Genomic DNA, 15,444 nt, shown 5'->3' on the forward strand with positions numbered 1-15,444 from the left:
TGTGTTTTTGGCCATTTCCAGGGGTCGCTTGAACGCGAACTAGTCCTAGACGCATTATCCGATTGACTTCAAAATTTGATAATTTGTTCTTAAGACATAGACGAAGTTAAATTGCAAAAGTTTCGGACTTTTCATTGAAGGGCGTGGAAGTTATGGCCCCTGAAAGTTCGATCACTCGCCACAAAACAGGAAGTTGCTTTAAATTTGCTATATTTCGGCCATACTTTGTCCAAACTGCATCAAACTTTACAGGATTGTTAATGGTACCTATCTGCACACATCCATATGTCAATATTCATACAATTGTTGTAGCACCACCTATTTATAGCAGGAAATGACATATTTTATGGTGTGATGTCCAGTTTCTAGACGGGTGACCAGATTCACTTCAAATGTTGTCAGGACAGACTTAAGGATTTTTGGAAGACTGGCTCCGAAAATTGTGAGTTTTGGTCGAAGCGTGTGCCTGTTCTGGCCTGTCAAAGTTCGGAAACCCAATTTTGTCTCAGAAAGGTCAGATTTTGGGGTAACTTCCTGGTGCAACTCTCTACTTTATCCTATAGATGGAGCCATTGTATTACTCTTTGATGGATTTTTGGAAGGGGGTCTCTGTGTGTGTGTGTGTGTGTGTGTGTGTGTGTGTGTGTGTGTGTGTTTGTGTTTGTGTTTGAGGGGGGAGGGGAAGAGGAGTTGATTGAGTCTGTGAGAAGCTGCCACAGGGAGGTTACAGTCAGGAGAGCCAAGAGCTGTCACAGATGATGAGCTCTGAAAAATATTATGACAGAAAATAATTAGCATAAAAGCTTTTATTTAAAACTTTTACATCTCGGAAGTGTGAACTGTTATGCCAGCGTGTGCCCTGCGACCTGCGTTGACCCCGCGGTTGCCGGGGTCCCGCGGTTGCCACTCCCCCGACGGGCGCCGGGTGCGAGGGCCCGTTCAACGCTGCTCGCAGCTTTAATTAGGGCCCGAGCAACGAGTTGCGTGGGCCCAACGGGGCCATGCAACGAGTTGCAAGGACCCTCTTGTTTTCGTTCGGTTTATTATTATTATTAGGGCCCGAGCAACGAGTTGCGTGGGCCCAACGGGGCCATGCAACGAGTTGCAAGGACCCTCTTGTTTTCGGTCTGTTTATTATTATTATTATTATTATTAGGGCCCGAGCAACGAGTTGCGTGGGCCCAACGGGGCCATGCAACGAGTTGCAAGGACCCTCTTGTTTTCGTTCGGTTTATTATTATTATTATTATTATTATTTTTTTTCTTCTTTTTCCGCCTCTTTGATTGCCTTTTTGAAGGCCTTAACATGCGTCAAAACTCCTGAAAATTTGCAGACGCGTCAGGCACGGCGAAAAATTTAAGAATTTAGGGGTCTTGAGCATGGGTGTGGCAAAATGGCCTCGGTAGCGCCACCTACATTTTTAACGGAACAGCCCCTCAAGCCCGTTGCGCCTAAAAATCTGAAAATCTGCACACATATGTAACATCCCATGACGCACCAAAAAGTCTCTTGGAGCCATATTCTAAACCCAACAGAAAGTATTTTTATTTTGACCGGAAGGTGAAAAAATTGTGTGCTTTTGGCCATTTCCAGGGGTCGCTTGAACGCGAACTAGTCCTAGACGCATTATCCGATTGACTTCAAAATTTGATAATTTGTTCTTAAGACATAGACGAAGTTAAATTGCAAAAGTTTCTGACTTTTCATTGAAGGGCGTGGAAGTTATGGCCCCTCAAAGTTCGATCACTCGCCACAAAACAGGAAGTTGCTTTATATTTGCTATATTTCGGCCATACTTTGTCCAAACTGCATCAAACTTTACAGGATTGTTAATGGTACCTATCTGCACACATCCATATGTCAATATTCATACAATTGTTGTAGCACCACCTATTTATAGCAGGAAATGACATATTTTATAGTGTGATGTCCAGTTTCTAGACGGGTGACCAGATTGACTTCAAATGTTGTCAGCCCCTCCTTGACAATTTTTGGAAGAAGTCCTCCGAAAATTGTGAGTTTTGGTCGAAGCGTGTGCCGGTTCTGGCCCGTCAAAGTTCGGAAACCCAACTTCCTGTTTGAAACCTCAGATTTTGGGGTAACTTCCTGTTGCGACTCTCGACTTTATCCTATAGATGGAGCCATTGTATTACTCTTTGATGGGTTTTTGGAAGGGGGTCTCTGTGTGTGTGTGTGTGTGTGTGTGTGTGTGTGTGTGTGTGTGTGTGTCTGAGGGGGGAGGGGAAGAGGAGTTGATTGAGTCTGTGAGAAGCTGCCACAGGGAGGTTACAGTCAAGAGAGCCAAGAGCTGTCACAGATGATGAGCTCTGAAAAATATTATCACAGAAAATAATTAGCATAAAAGCTTTTATTTTAAATTTGTTGCAACAAATTCAGGTTTCTTACACTGTTTCCCTTATTGAAAACTAAATTCTACCTGAAATGTATCAATAAAAATCTTCTTTTGCAGTTAATGTCACCAGTTTATAGTTTAGTTTTAATAGCATTCCCTGTCACTGATGTGCCTTTAATTATCGGTTCTATCAGGGATCATTTATGTGTTTATCTTACGGGGGTGAGCCACCTCACAGGTTGGTTATATTACCTGTTGACCTCAGCTCAGTGAGCTAAGACAATGTTTAATGCAGTGTTTTTTCTGATATGAAAATGGATATTATTCAGCACATCTAACCTCAGCAGGCCCCTCTTCAGAAACTCATATCTGCAGATGTCAAAGCTGGCTCAAAAAATTAAACTGGCTTCAAATTAATTTGAAGGAATTGTAGGTTATTTTGAATTCATGTAATCTTACCATATGTCTCCCCTTGACCAAAGCTGAGCGTGGATTGATGCTGTCTTTACAGTTTGGTTTTGATCAGTTAGGAAATTTCACAAGGGGTCAGCTGATTTTTTCGTGTTACTCAGTGTACGGCAACAGGAAAAGTGCATGTCTACATCCACCGGCGTCGAGGTGAACCAGCTGAATATAAGCCACTCAAGTTGACGACAAGTGCATTGAAAAGTAAAAGCTGCTGGCCTTTACCTTTTCTTTGTCAAAGCGCCTGTTCAGCCAGTAGTTAGTAAAGTAATATTTTCAGCGTTGTCCACAGTCTCATGACATGTTTAACAGGAAGCACAGCACGCTGGTTAAGCTCATGGCAAACTGTTACTAACAGCTAAAATGAAAGCTTGTCTGTATGTAGTCTAACTGGTTAGTTTGTCACTAATCTCCAAATTTTGCAAATTGCTATAAACTTCACTCTCTTAAACCAGTAACAGTCTGAGCTGGACTGATAGGGGTCTGTATGGATAAAGATAAAATCCGAATGATACCCATCCCTACAGCTGGTTAGTGGCTTCGCCCTGACTTTAGGCAGCTGAGATATTCACTGTTCAAATAACTTCATTATAAGCCTTGTTTAAGCATAAATGATTTATATATGCACCCAATAACAGAACTTAAAAAAAATGCTTTTTGCTCAAAGCTCAAAGCTTTTAAACTCAAGTTAAAACTGAGTTTTATCTCCTTTTGGGAGGGGGTATCTCTCTCTGTGTTTGTGTGTGTGTGTGTGTGTGTGTGTGTGTGTTTGTGTTTGTGTTTGAGGGGGGAGGGGAAGAGGAGTTGATTGAGTCTGTGAGAAGCTGCCACAGAGAGGTTACAGTCAGGAGAGCCAAGAGCTGTCACAGATGATGAGCTCTGAAAAATATTATCACAGAAAATAATTAGCGTAAAAGCTTTTATTTTAAATTTTTACATCTCGGAAGTGTGAACTGTTACGCCAGCGTGTGCCCTGCGACCTGCGCTGACCCCGCGGTTGCCGGAGTCCCGCGGTCGCCGCTCCCCCGACGGGCGCCGGGTGCGAGGGCCCGTTCAACGCTGCTCGCAGCTTTAATTATTATTATTATTATTTTTTTTCTTCTTTTTCCGCCTCTTAGATCGGCTTTTTGAGGGCCTTAACATGCGTGAAAACTTACCAAAATTTGCAGACGCGTCAGGCACGGCGAAAAATTTAAGAATTTAGGGGTCTTGAGCATGGGCGTGGTAAAATGCCCTCGGTAGCGCCACCTACATTTTTAAACGGAACAGCCCCTCAAGCCCGTTGCGCCTAAAAATCTGAAAATCTGCACACATATGTAACATCCCATGACGCACCAAAAAGTCTCTTGGAGCCATATTCTAAACCCAACAGAAAGTATTTTTATTTTGACCGGAAGGTGAAAAAATTGTGTGTTTTTGGCCATTTCCAGGGGTCGCTTGAACGCGAACTAGTCCTAGACGCATTATCCATTGACTTCAAAACTTAATAGTATGTTCTTAAGACATAGACGATGTTAAATTGCGGCAGATTTTGAGTTTTTGTTGAAGGGCGTGGAAGTTATGGCCCCTCAAAGTTCGATTACTCGCCACGAAACAGGAAGTTGCTTTATTTTTGCTATATTTCGGCCATACTTTGTCCAAACTGCATCAAACTTTACAGGATTGTTAATGGTACCTATCTGCACACATCCATATGTCAATATTCATACAATTGTTGTAGCACCACCTATTTATAGCAGGAAATGACATATTTTATAGTGTGATGTCCAGTTTCTAGACGGGTGACCAGATTCACTTCAAATGTTGTCAGCCCCTCCTTGACAATTTTTGGAAGACTGGCTCCGAAAATTGTGAGTTTGGGTCGAAGCGTGTGCCGGTTCTGGCCCGTCAAAGTTCGGAAACCCAACTTCCTGTTTGAAACCTCAGATTTTGGGGTAACTTCCTGTTGCGACTCTCTACTTTATCCTACAGATGGAGCCATTGTATTACTCTTTGATGGGTTTTTGGAAGGGGGTCTCTGTGTGTGTGTGTCTGTGTGTGTGTGTTTGAGGGGGGAGGGGAAGAGGAGTTGATTGAGTCTGTGAGAAGCTGCCACAGGGAGGTTACAGTCAGGAGAGCCAAGAGCTGTCACAGATGATGAGCTCTGAAAAATATTATCACAGAAAATAATTAGCATAAAAGCTTTTATTTTAAATTTGTTGCAACAAATTCAGGTTTCTTACAGCATTTTCCTTATTGAAAACTAAATTCTACCTGAAATGTATCAATAAAAATCTTCTTTTGCAGTTAATGTCACCAGTTTATAGTTTAGTTTTAATAGCATTCCCTGTCACTGATGTGCCTTTAATTATCGGTTCTATCAGGGATCATTTATGTGTTTATCTTACGGGGGTGAGCCACCTCACAGGTTGGTTATATTACCTGTTGACCTCAGCTCAGTGAGCTAAGACAATGTTTAATGCAGTGTTTTTTCTGATATGAAAATGGATATTATTCAGCACATCTAACCTCAGCAGGCCCCTCTTCAGAAACTCATATCTGCAGATGTCAAAGCTGGCTCAAACGTTGTCCACAGTCTCATGACATGTTTAACACGAAGCACAGCACGCTGGTTAAGCTCATGGCAAACTGTTACTAACAGCTAAAATGAAAGCTTGTCTGTATGTAGTCTAACTGGTTAGTTTGTCACTAATCTCCAAATTTTGCAAATTGCTATAAACTTCACTCTCTTAAACCAGTAACAGTCTGAGCTGGACTGATAGGGGTCTGTATGGATAAAGATAAAATCCGAATGATACCCATCCCTACAGCTGGTTAGTGGCTTCGCCCTGACTTTAGGCAGATGAGATATTCACTGTTCAAATAACTTCATTATAAGCCTTGTTTAAGCATAAATGATTTATATATGCACCCAATAACAGAACTTGCAAAAAAATGCTTTTGCTCAAAGCTCAAAGCTTGTAAACTCAAGTTAAAACTGAGTTTTATCTCCTTTTGGGAGGGGTTATCTGTGTGTGTGTGTGTGTTTGTGTTTGTGTTTGAGGGGGGGAGGGGAAGAGGAGTTGATTGAGTCTGTGAGAAGCTGCCACAGAGAGGTTACAGTCAGGAGAGCCAAGAGCTGTCACAGATGATGAGCTCTGAAAAATATTATCACAGAAAATAATTAGCATAAAAGCTTTTATTTAAAATTTTTACATCTCGGAAGTGTGAACTGTTACGCCAGCGTGTGCCCTGCGACCTGCGTTGACCCCGCGGTTGCCGGGGTCCCGCGGTTGCCGCTCCCCCGACGGGCGCCGGGTGCGAGGGCCCGTTCAACGCTGCTCGCAGCTTTAATTATTATTAATTTTTTTTTCTTCTTTTTCCGCCTCTTTGATCGCCTTCTTGAGGGCCTTAACATGCATCAAAACTCCTGAAAATTTGCAGACGCGTCAGGCACGGCGAAAAATTTAAGAATTTAAGGGTCTTGAGCATGGGCGTGGCAAAATGGCCTCGGTAGCGCCACCTACATTTTTAAACGAACAGCCCCTCAAGCCCGTTGTGCCTAAAAATCTGAAAATCTGCACACATATGTAACATCCCATGATGCACCAAAAAGTCTCTTGGAGCCATATCCTAAACCCAACAGAAAGTATTTTTATTTTGACCGGAAGGTGAAAAAATAGTGTGTTTTTGGCCTTTTCCAGGGGTCGCTTGAACGCGAACTAGTCCTAGACGCATTATCCGATTGACTTCAAAATTTGATAATTTGTTCTTAAGACATAGACGAAGTTAAATTGCAAAAGTTTTGGACTTTTCATTGAAGGGCGTGGAAGTTATGGCCCCTCAAAGTTCGATCACTCGCCACAAAACAGGAAGTTGCTTTAAATTTGCTATATTTCGGCCATACTTTGTCCAAACTGCATCAAACTTTACAGGATTGTTAATGGTACCTACCTGCACACATCCATATGTCAATATTCATACAATTGTTGTAGCACCACCTATTTATAGCAGGAAATGACATATTTTATAGTGTGATGTCCAGTTTCTAGACGGGTGACCAGATTCACTTCAAATGTTGTCAGGACAGACTTAAGGATTTTTGGAAGACTGGCTCCGAAAATTGTGAGTTTTGGTCGAAGCGTGTGCCTGTTCTGGCCTGTCAAAGTTCGGAAACCCAATTTTGTCTCAGAAAGGTCAGATTTTGGGGTAACTTCCTGGTGCAACTCTCTACTTTATCCTATAGATGGAGCCATTGTATTACTCTTTGATGGATTTTTGGAAGGGGGTCTCTGTGTGTGTGTGTGTGTGTGTGTGTGTGTGTGTGTGTGTGTTTGTGTTTGTGTTTGAGGGGGGAGGGGAAGAGGAGTTGATTGAGTCTGTGAGAAGCTGCCACAGGAAGGTTACAGTCAAGAGAGCCAAGAGCTGTCACAGATGATGAGCTCTGAAAAATATTATGACAGAAAATAATTAGCATAAAAGCTTTTATTTAAAACTTTTACATCTCGGAAGTGTGAACTGTTATGCCAGCGTGTGCCCTGCGACCTGCGTTGACCCCGCGGTTGCCGGGGTCCCGCGGTTGCCACTCCCCCGACGGGCGCCGGGTGCGAGGGCCCGTTCAACGCTGCTCGCAGCTTTAATTATTATTATTATTATTATTATTTTTTTTTCTTCTTTTTCCGCCTCTTAGATCGGCTTTTTGAGGGCCTTAACATGCGTGAAAACTAACCAAAATTTGCAGACGCATCAGGCACGGCGAAAAATTTAATAATTTAGGGGTCTTGAGCATGGGCGTGGTAAAATGCCCTCGGTAGCGCCACCTACATTTTTAAACGGAACAGCCCCTCAAGCCCGTTGCGCCTAAAAATCTGAAAATCTGCACACATATGTAACATCCCATGACGCACCAAAAAGTCTCTTGGAGCCATATTCTAAACCCAACAGAAAGTATTTTTATTTTGACCGGAAGGTGAAAAAATTGTGTGTTTTTGGCCATTTCCAGGGGTCGCTTGAACGCGAACTAGTCCTAGACGCATTATCCGATTGACTTCAAAACTTAATAGTATGTTCTTAAGACATAGACGATGTTAAATTGCGGCAGATTTTGAGTTTTTGTTGAAGGGCGTGGAAGTTATGGCCCCTCAAAGTTCGATTACTCGCCACGAAACAGGAAGTTGCTTTATTTTTGCTATATTTCGGCCATACTTTGTCCAAACTGCATCAAACTTTACAGGATTGTTAATGGTACCTATCTGCACACATCCATATGTCAATATTCATACAATTGTTGTAGCGCCACCTATTTATAGCAGGAAATGACATATTTTATAGTGTGATGTCCAGTTTCTAGACGGGTGACCAGATTCACTTCAAATGTTGTCAGCCCCTCCTTGAGGATTTTTTGGAAGACTGGCTCCGAAAATTGTGAGTTTTGGTCGAAGCGTGTGCCGGTTCTGGCCCGTCAAAGTTCGGAAACCCAACTTCCTGTTTGAAACCTCAGATTTTGGGGTAACTTCCTGTTGCAACTCTCTACTTTATCCTATAGATGGAGCCATTGTATTACTCTTTGATGGGTTTTTGGAAGGGGGTCTCTGTGTGTGTGTGTCTGTGTGTGTGTGTGTGTGTGTGTGTGTGTTTGTGTTTGTGTTTGTGTTTGAGGGGGGAGGGGAAGAAGAGTTGATTGAGTCTGTGAGAAGCTGCCACAGAGAGGTTACAGTCAGGAGAGCCAAGAGCTGCTTTACACGCGGTATAAAAACTTCAGTTAAGATTTGAGCTGTCACTTGAGAAAGCATCATGCCAAAAACTAAGGAAATCACTGTAGACTTGAAGAATTGTCGATGCTCAGGAAGCAGGAGAAGGATATACAAAGTTATAACAGCATTTCCAAGCGTCAAGAACTCAAATGAGAAGCGTCACCGAGAAATTCAAGGAGAGCCACACTGTGCAGAACAAGCCTGGCAGAGGTAGGAAGCCAAAGATTTCAATGACCCTGGAAAGAAAACCAGTTAGAGACCTGTCTAAAGAACCCATAAACGCTGCCAAGACACTAGGGAATGACTTAGTTAAGTCTGAAATTGTAGTCTCAAAGAAGATTACATGAATTCATGTAATCTTACCATATGTCTCCCCTTGACCAAAGCTGAGCGTGGATTGATGCTGTCTTTACAGTTTGGTTTTGATCAGTTAGGAAATTTCACACGGGGTCAGCTGATTTTTTCGTGTTACTCAGTGTACGGCGACAGGAAAAGTTCACTAGGTCCTCCAGCGTCGAGGTGAACCAGCTGAATATAAGCCACTCAAGTTGACGACAAGTGCATTGAAAAGTAAAAGCTGCTGGCCTTTACCTTTTCTTTGTCAAAGCGCCTGTTTGGCCAGTAGTTTAGTAAAGTAATATTTCAGCGTTGTCCACAGTCTCATGACATGTTTAACAGGAAGCACAGCACGCTGGTTAAGCTCATGGCAAACTGTTACTAACAGCTAAAATGAAAGCTTGTCTGTATGTAGTCTAACTGGTTAGTTTGTCACTAATCTCCAAATTTTGCAAATTGCTATAAACTTCACTCTCTTAAACCAGTAACAGTCTGAGCTGGACTGATAGGGGTCTGTATGGATAAAGATAAAATCCTAATGATACCCATCCCTACAGCTGGTTAGTGGCTTCGCCCTGACTTTAGGCAGATGAGATATTCACTGTTCAAATAACTTCATTATAAGCCTTGTTTAAGCACAAATGATTTATATATGCACCCAGTAACAGAACTTAAAAAAAATGCTTTTGCTCAAAGCTCAAAGCTTGTAAACTCAAGTTAAAACTGAGTTTTATCTCCTTTTGGGAGGGGGTATCTCTCTCTGTGTTTGTGTTTGTGTTTGAGGGGGGAGGGGAAGAGGAGTTGATTGAGTCTGTGAGAAGCTGCCACAGAGAGGTTACAGTCAGGAGAGCCAAGAGCTGTCACAGATGATGAGCTCTGAAAAATATTATCACAGAAAATAATTAGCATAAAAGCTTTTATTTGAAATTTTTACATCTCGGAAGTGTGAACTGTTACGCCAGCGTGTGCCCTGCGACCTGCGTTGACCCCGCGGTTGCCGGGGTCCCGCGGTCGCTGCTCCCCCGACGGGCGCCGGGTGCGAGGGCCCGTTCAACGCTGCTCGCAGCTTTAATTGATTCTGTTTCTATACTAAGCTCTATACAAGCATATACAAATGCAGATGTAAAACATAATACAAAGTAGTTCTATGTTTTGTTGTTTTATCAGTACTACTTCTACTTTCTTCTGCTGTAGAACTGTGAGAAACTGCAGAGCTGGGTGATAATTTTCTGTGGGTTTGTCACTTCAAGCAACACCTCTCTCTTACACACTGCCATTTGATCCATTCCTGCTATAAAAATGTATTTATTATTATTATAACTCCTTAAAAAAAAACACTTTGAGCTTCTTCTTCTTAGGGAGCACTATTAAAAAAATAAAAAATAGTCACCTATAATTTTTACTGACATTTAGTTTTTATTGTGGTCTCAAAAAGTACAGCACAGACAAATGAAGCACATAGTTACAATATCTAGGAGTACTTTACTGAGGCTTTACTGAAGAATACAGAACGCCATAGCAGTGATAATGAAAATATCATCATGCAGATTGCGGCCTTATAGGCAGTTTCAAAGCAGAATATACAGCAGCATGTACCTAACTTCATCTACAGTATCATGGGACACTTTGGCCCTTTATACTCCACAAATTACTGATTTACTATCATAAAGGAAACTGCATTGTTTATTTTATTTTTTTACAATAGTGCAAAGCTGACCATAGCAAAGCAAGAACAGAACGCAAGCAGGAGATGAAACCGGCACTGACATTCACTGAAGTAAACAGCTGCATAATACTGACGAAAAGCATCGACATTCACTTCAATGAGACAAAGATATTTAATACTATTGAAACACAATCAACAGTGCAAGCATGGCAGTAAAATAATTTAGTTTTCAGTTTTCTCCGATGAGGACATTTGTCAGAGCTGTCAGCATCACACACACAAGATGATGACGATGATGATGATGATGTGAACGCTCGTGAATGTTTAAATACAGCGGTCACATGTTCAAGAGAAGCAACACTGGTGTGTGTGAAGATTTGGGTTTTTATTCATTTATCATTCAGTGGAAAATTAAAAGTGTGACTCAGAGCTGAGATGACGATCAAACTGATGCTCCACAGATGATGAACTGGACGGTGGAAGTCTGCGTTTTTAAGGGAACTCAGATAACGAATGAGGAGTCGTCTACTGCAGTGTGACGATATTGTCTGAGTCAGTTCACTGACTCTTCTCTACTTATTCTACTATTCCACACTAGATTCAAGTTCAGCAAGTGTTACACACAGCGGGTTTGGTTTAAAATATTCCATTTTACATTCAGCATCACTGGTGATATAAATGAAGTTTATAAACGTTAAATTTCAGTTCAGGAAGCTTTGAGCAGCTGAAGATCAGCTTGTACCAAGAGAGGTAACTAAAGCGCAGAGATACAGTTAATGGCTGCAGCAGAATAAATTTCATGTGAAGTATAAAAAAATTACCAAAATATTTGCAACATCCTTCACTTTATGAATGCTAACACGGAAAGTGTTGTGTGTTGATAATATTGAATTGTTCTTACGGTTATAGACCATAGTTTTTGAATTGTTTTTATATCAGTTACGATGATATTTGACAGTTTAATGCATAAGCAAATTTTTGTTATCTGTTTTCTTGTTGTAATTGTGTTGTCTTGATCATTCTTGAACAATATCTTTAATCATAGTGAGGTTTTACTGGTGAAATAGAGAGATTGAATTGGAAAAACAAGACAGGCAGTTGACAGTAGGGAGCTGACAGTGACATGTAATATAATGTTAATAAAAAAGTTATTTCTTAAAGAGAATTCAGTGCAGTGTGGAGCTCCTGCTCTTTGACTCTGCAGCTGGTGCGTTGATTGGCTGGTCAACGCCTCCATCTTTAGCATTTTAAATCACATTTTCACTGTCAGTTCTCGTCTGTTTCACTCATCTGATTCATTCTCTATGGAGCAAATCTACATTTAATGTCTTAATTCTCTTTGATGGTTGTTGCTTTTGTAACAAACTCTTCTTAAAGCTGCTACTTGTAGTATTTTAAATCATTAATAAATCTGTGTCAAGTTGACTCAAAGCAAATGAGATCACGGCGGACATTTATTTACAGTAATTACACTAATATCTCAAAATTAACGTGGTAATATTCCACCTCTATTAAATGTCACGTGTAGCAGCTGCTGTATAAAGTGATCATCCATTCCAGCTCTGAGTTAGAAAGCAAAACAAATACTTAGGCACGGCATGGTGCAAATAAACACATTTAAAGAAATGTGCAGTGAAATGAATGTAAATTATTGCTTTGGCTGATACAACAGTGGACACAGTGTCACATTCAATGAATTAAACTAGAATCAAACAATCATGAAAGTGAGCGTGTGAGGAACATTCATAACACAATATATGCAGGGGGTCAAATCAAAGGCAAAAGCTTCTGCAAACCTGTAAAAAAAATGTTCATAAATTATTTTAAAATATTTTTTCTGGATGTAAACATGTGAGAGGAAATAAAAAATGTGACAAAATAAAAAGAAGAGAAGCTCTTTTTGTATCTAAATCACAAACAGTGCTGCCAAAAGCTACACATTTAATATCTGTAATTCACCTAAATAACAAGATCTTTAAAATATTTATGAACATCATTTAGCAGGTTTACAAAACTTTAAAGTTGAGCTCACAAGAAACAAACTGCTGCTGTAAATTATTAAGTTCTCCACATTCGATATTTTGGCAAGAAGTAGAAGTCTTAGGTCTTATGTCATGGTGACATAATAAGTACAATACAATCTATAGCGATCATCCAATACAGACAAAGCTAAGAGATGAACTGGCTCTATGTTGTTTGATTGCTTTTGATTGAATCAGCGCCAGATATATTTCTCTTAAACTTACATTATATATCTATAGCTCTTTGATTTGAATACAAAACTTTGTGTTTTCGACCCATTTAACCTCACGACTTAAAGCCCGAGCAGCTAATTTCCAGAATATTCTGAGCTGAGTTGCAATCTAAGAGGGATTTTTGGCTGAGAAAGTAAGCAATTTGGTTTGTTATTAAGCAGAAAGGTTCATAACTGAGGTGTAACGGCCTGTGATACCAATCGTCATGAATCATTAAAGCAACAGATAACAATGAGTCTGTGATGGTGTGGTGCAGCCTCCTCATGCACAGCTACAATCGCTATGGTCATCTCTGATGCTGGTGGTCTAACGCTGCAGTGAGGGCGTAGAGGCAGTGTGTATGTGTGTGTATGTATGTGTGTATGTGTGTGTAGAGAGCTGTTGGCAGTGACGCGACATGACGTTAGCTGGGACGAGGTGGGCTGAGCAGAGGAGGAAGAGTGCCTCCCCCAGGTGTGTCCAGTAGTTTGAGGAACCATTTATGTGAGTGTGAAGGGTTACCAGACAACCAGGGGAGACCTCTGTGGGGGGATATGAAGGTGGTGGTGGTGAGGGGGGGGGGTCACAGGTCAGGTGTTTAGAGGTTGACCAGGTGGAGGTCGGAGGCGGAGAAGTGGGGGCACAGAGCCATGTCCGGGTTCTTCAGCTGTCGCAGGATCCTCCGGTGGAACTTGGAGCGGACCCGGTTGAACTCCATGATGTCACTGGGATCCTCCTCGATCCAGAAACGGTTGAAACTCCTGCATCAGGTAACCTGACGTGGATGGAGAGGAAAAACGTTCATCCATCATGTGCTTTAAAAAGGTGCTATATGTAAGTTTTTGCTATTGCTACATCGCTAACGTTAGCATCAACAGCTATACACTTCAGCCATTGTTACATCTACAAGAGGTTTGAATATGATGTCATGTTGGACTAAGAGCAGACTGGACGCTACATCACTCACTATCGCAACATGGTACTATGAAACAGTAGGGAGCTAGCTGGTTAGCATGCTAACTTCAACAGAAGAAAAGAAGTGATGGAAATAGAAGCAAAACATTGGTGTTGCTTTCCACCACTAGAGACAGCCCCTGGCGAGTAAAGGAATAAAGTTTGATGCTGAACTCACAACATTTAGAGTGGTAAGTAAATAGCTGCTAACGCTAATGTTAGCTATGTAGCAATAGCAAAAAACCTACATAAAGCACTTTTAAACTGACGATATCAATATTCTTATATATATATCACATGACTACTTCCCCTCAGATCATTTTAGACGTCTTTTCATTGTGTTGTTTTTTTGGGACCACAACTTTACTGTTTTGATTGACTCCCACAACTCTCATCAAACTTGTTTCTAGCCACAGCAGGCAGTTGTTTTCAAGAAAAGCTCTCTGATAAAATCTCCATACATTGGTTAAATGTCTGAAATAAGAGCTGTGGTTTTAACACAAGCCCAAGACATTTTCGTGTTGTCTTGTGAAAAAAACCCATTAGCTTTTTGTCGAGGGAACCAGGGTGATGCTAACTTCTGAGTTTGGACTATAAAAATATATCACTCCTGCACCACTCTTCCAAAACTGTGGTTTCTTGTTAAATTGTGGCTCTATTAACATTCCTCAATATATCTCAGTCATTCCAACTCACAGAACGTCTGCTGGAAGTGCAGCAGGCTGGGTATCTCTGGGGCCACGTTGTACAGGTGGGTCTTCAGAGCTCCGCTCACCAGCAGAGAGTGGGCCAAGTCTGTTATGTTGATGCCCACGATGGCGAAAGAATAGCTGGAGGAAGATGATAAAAAATATAGACGTTGAATGAGTCTATAATAACAGTGGGACTTAGAGGACTGAAAACTGTTAGAAACTTTACTCATATGTCACCTTGCAAACAAAGTTACGAAGTGTTTCACAAAGGAAAACTAAAAACAAATGAAAATGACATTAAACAAACTGGAACTAGGAAACTAAAACTATTAGAAAAAAACTGAATAAAAGGCTTTTTAAAAAATATATGTTTCACTGTAGTAAACTACATTTAATGATTTGTAGTTTGCAGCTCGCTGCTCTGCTGGAGTCATCTCACAACGCTGTGTGGATACAGGAGGATTTTCAGTCCTTATCAGAGCTGATGCAGACTGGAGGCAGAAGCCGAGCAGGAGAACACAGCAGTAACACACTTCCTGCCTCTTAACACACACACACACTCACACACACTTGCAGTCTCGCCTGCTTAAGTGTACAGCTCTGGTTTTACCTCCTCCACACACACGTCTACATGTGTTGACACTTACCCGATAGCTTTGTCAAGGTTCTTCTGTTCCCATTCAGGCTTGTTTATCTCACTGTGGAGGACACACACTTGAGTCATGTACTGACTACATGTGAAGTGACAATGAGTGAATAAAAAGGAAATCTACACAGAAATCTTTACATGACAAAGAGGAGTTTCTTTTCTAAGCTGATGCATTTCTAGTGGAAACACCATGTCGCAGCAACATTGTTCAAATGTATAAAAAATAGTATCTTTACATGGACTTAAATATGGTCTAGTCTGGTCTAGGAGTCCCCAAAGGTCAGATCCAACTTCAAAGATGTAAATTCTGAGAGGAGTCTGATTTCAGTTCATTTCTAACTCTAAAGTGACTTTAAACTGCA

The 15,444-nt window shown here is 41.2% G+C and overlaps 1 protein-coding gene across 1 annotated transcript; it reads right to left on the reverse strand.

Annotated features, from left to right (window-relative positions):
- Positions 1 to 13,509: 13,509 nt before the first annotated feature.
- LOC108900054 (ELMO domain-containing protein 1-like) lies at positions 13,510 to 15,235 on the reverse strand. Its single transcript, XM_018700858.1, has 3 exons — positions 15,081 to 15,235; positions 14,438 to 14,571; positions 13,510 to 13,562 (listed from the first exon to the last, which is right to left on the reverse strand). The coding sequence occupies exons 1-3, from the start codon at positions 15,155 to 15,157 to the stop codon at positions 13,510 to 13,512; spliced, it is 264 nt and encodes an 87-aa protein (XP_018556374.1). The 5' UTR covers positions 15,158 to 15,235.
- Positions 15,236 to 15,444: the final 209 nt, after the last annotated feature.

The sequence above is a fragment of the Lates calcarifer genome, unplaced genomic scaffold, assembly GCF_001640805.2.
Source record: "Lates calcarifer isolate ASB-BC8 unplaced genomic scaffold, TLL_Latcal_v3 _unitig_4507_quiver_3640, whole genome shotgun sequence".
Taxonomy (NCBI): domain Eukaryota; kingdom Metazoa; phylum Chordata; class Actinopteri; family Centropomidae; genus Lates; species Lates calcarifer.

What these genes read in the sequence shown, in the direction of transcription:
- LOC108900054 (XM_018700858.1), bottom strand. Translation starts at nt 15,157, where the DNA reads ATGACTCAAGTGTGTGTCCTCCACAGTGAGATAAACAAGCCTGAATGG. An exon ending in AACCTTGACAAAGCTATCGG is followed by an intron (nt 14,572 to 15,080) that starts GTAAGTGTCAAC and finishes ATCTTCCTCCAG; the next exon opens with CTATTCTTTCGCCATCGTGG. An exon ending in GCACTTCCAGCAGACGTTCT is followed by an intron (nt 13,563 to 14,437) that starts GTGAGTTGGAAT and finishes CATCCACGTCAG; the next exon opens with GTTACCTGATGCAGGAGTTT.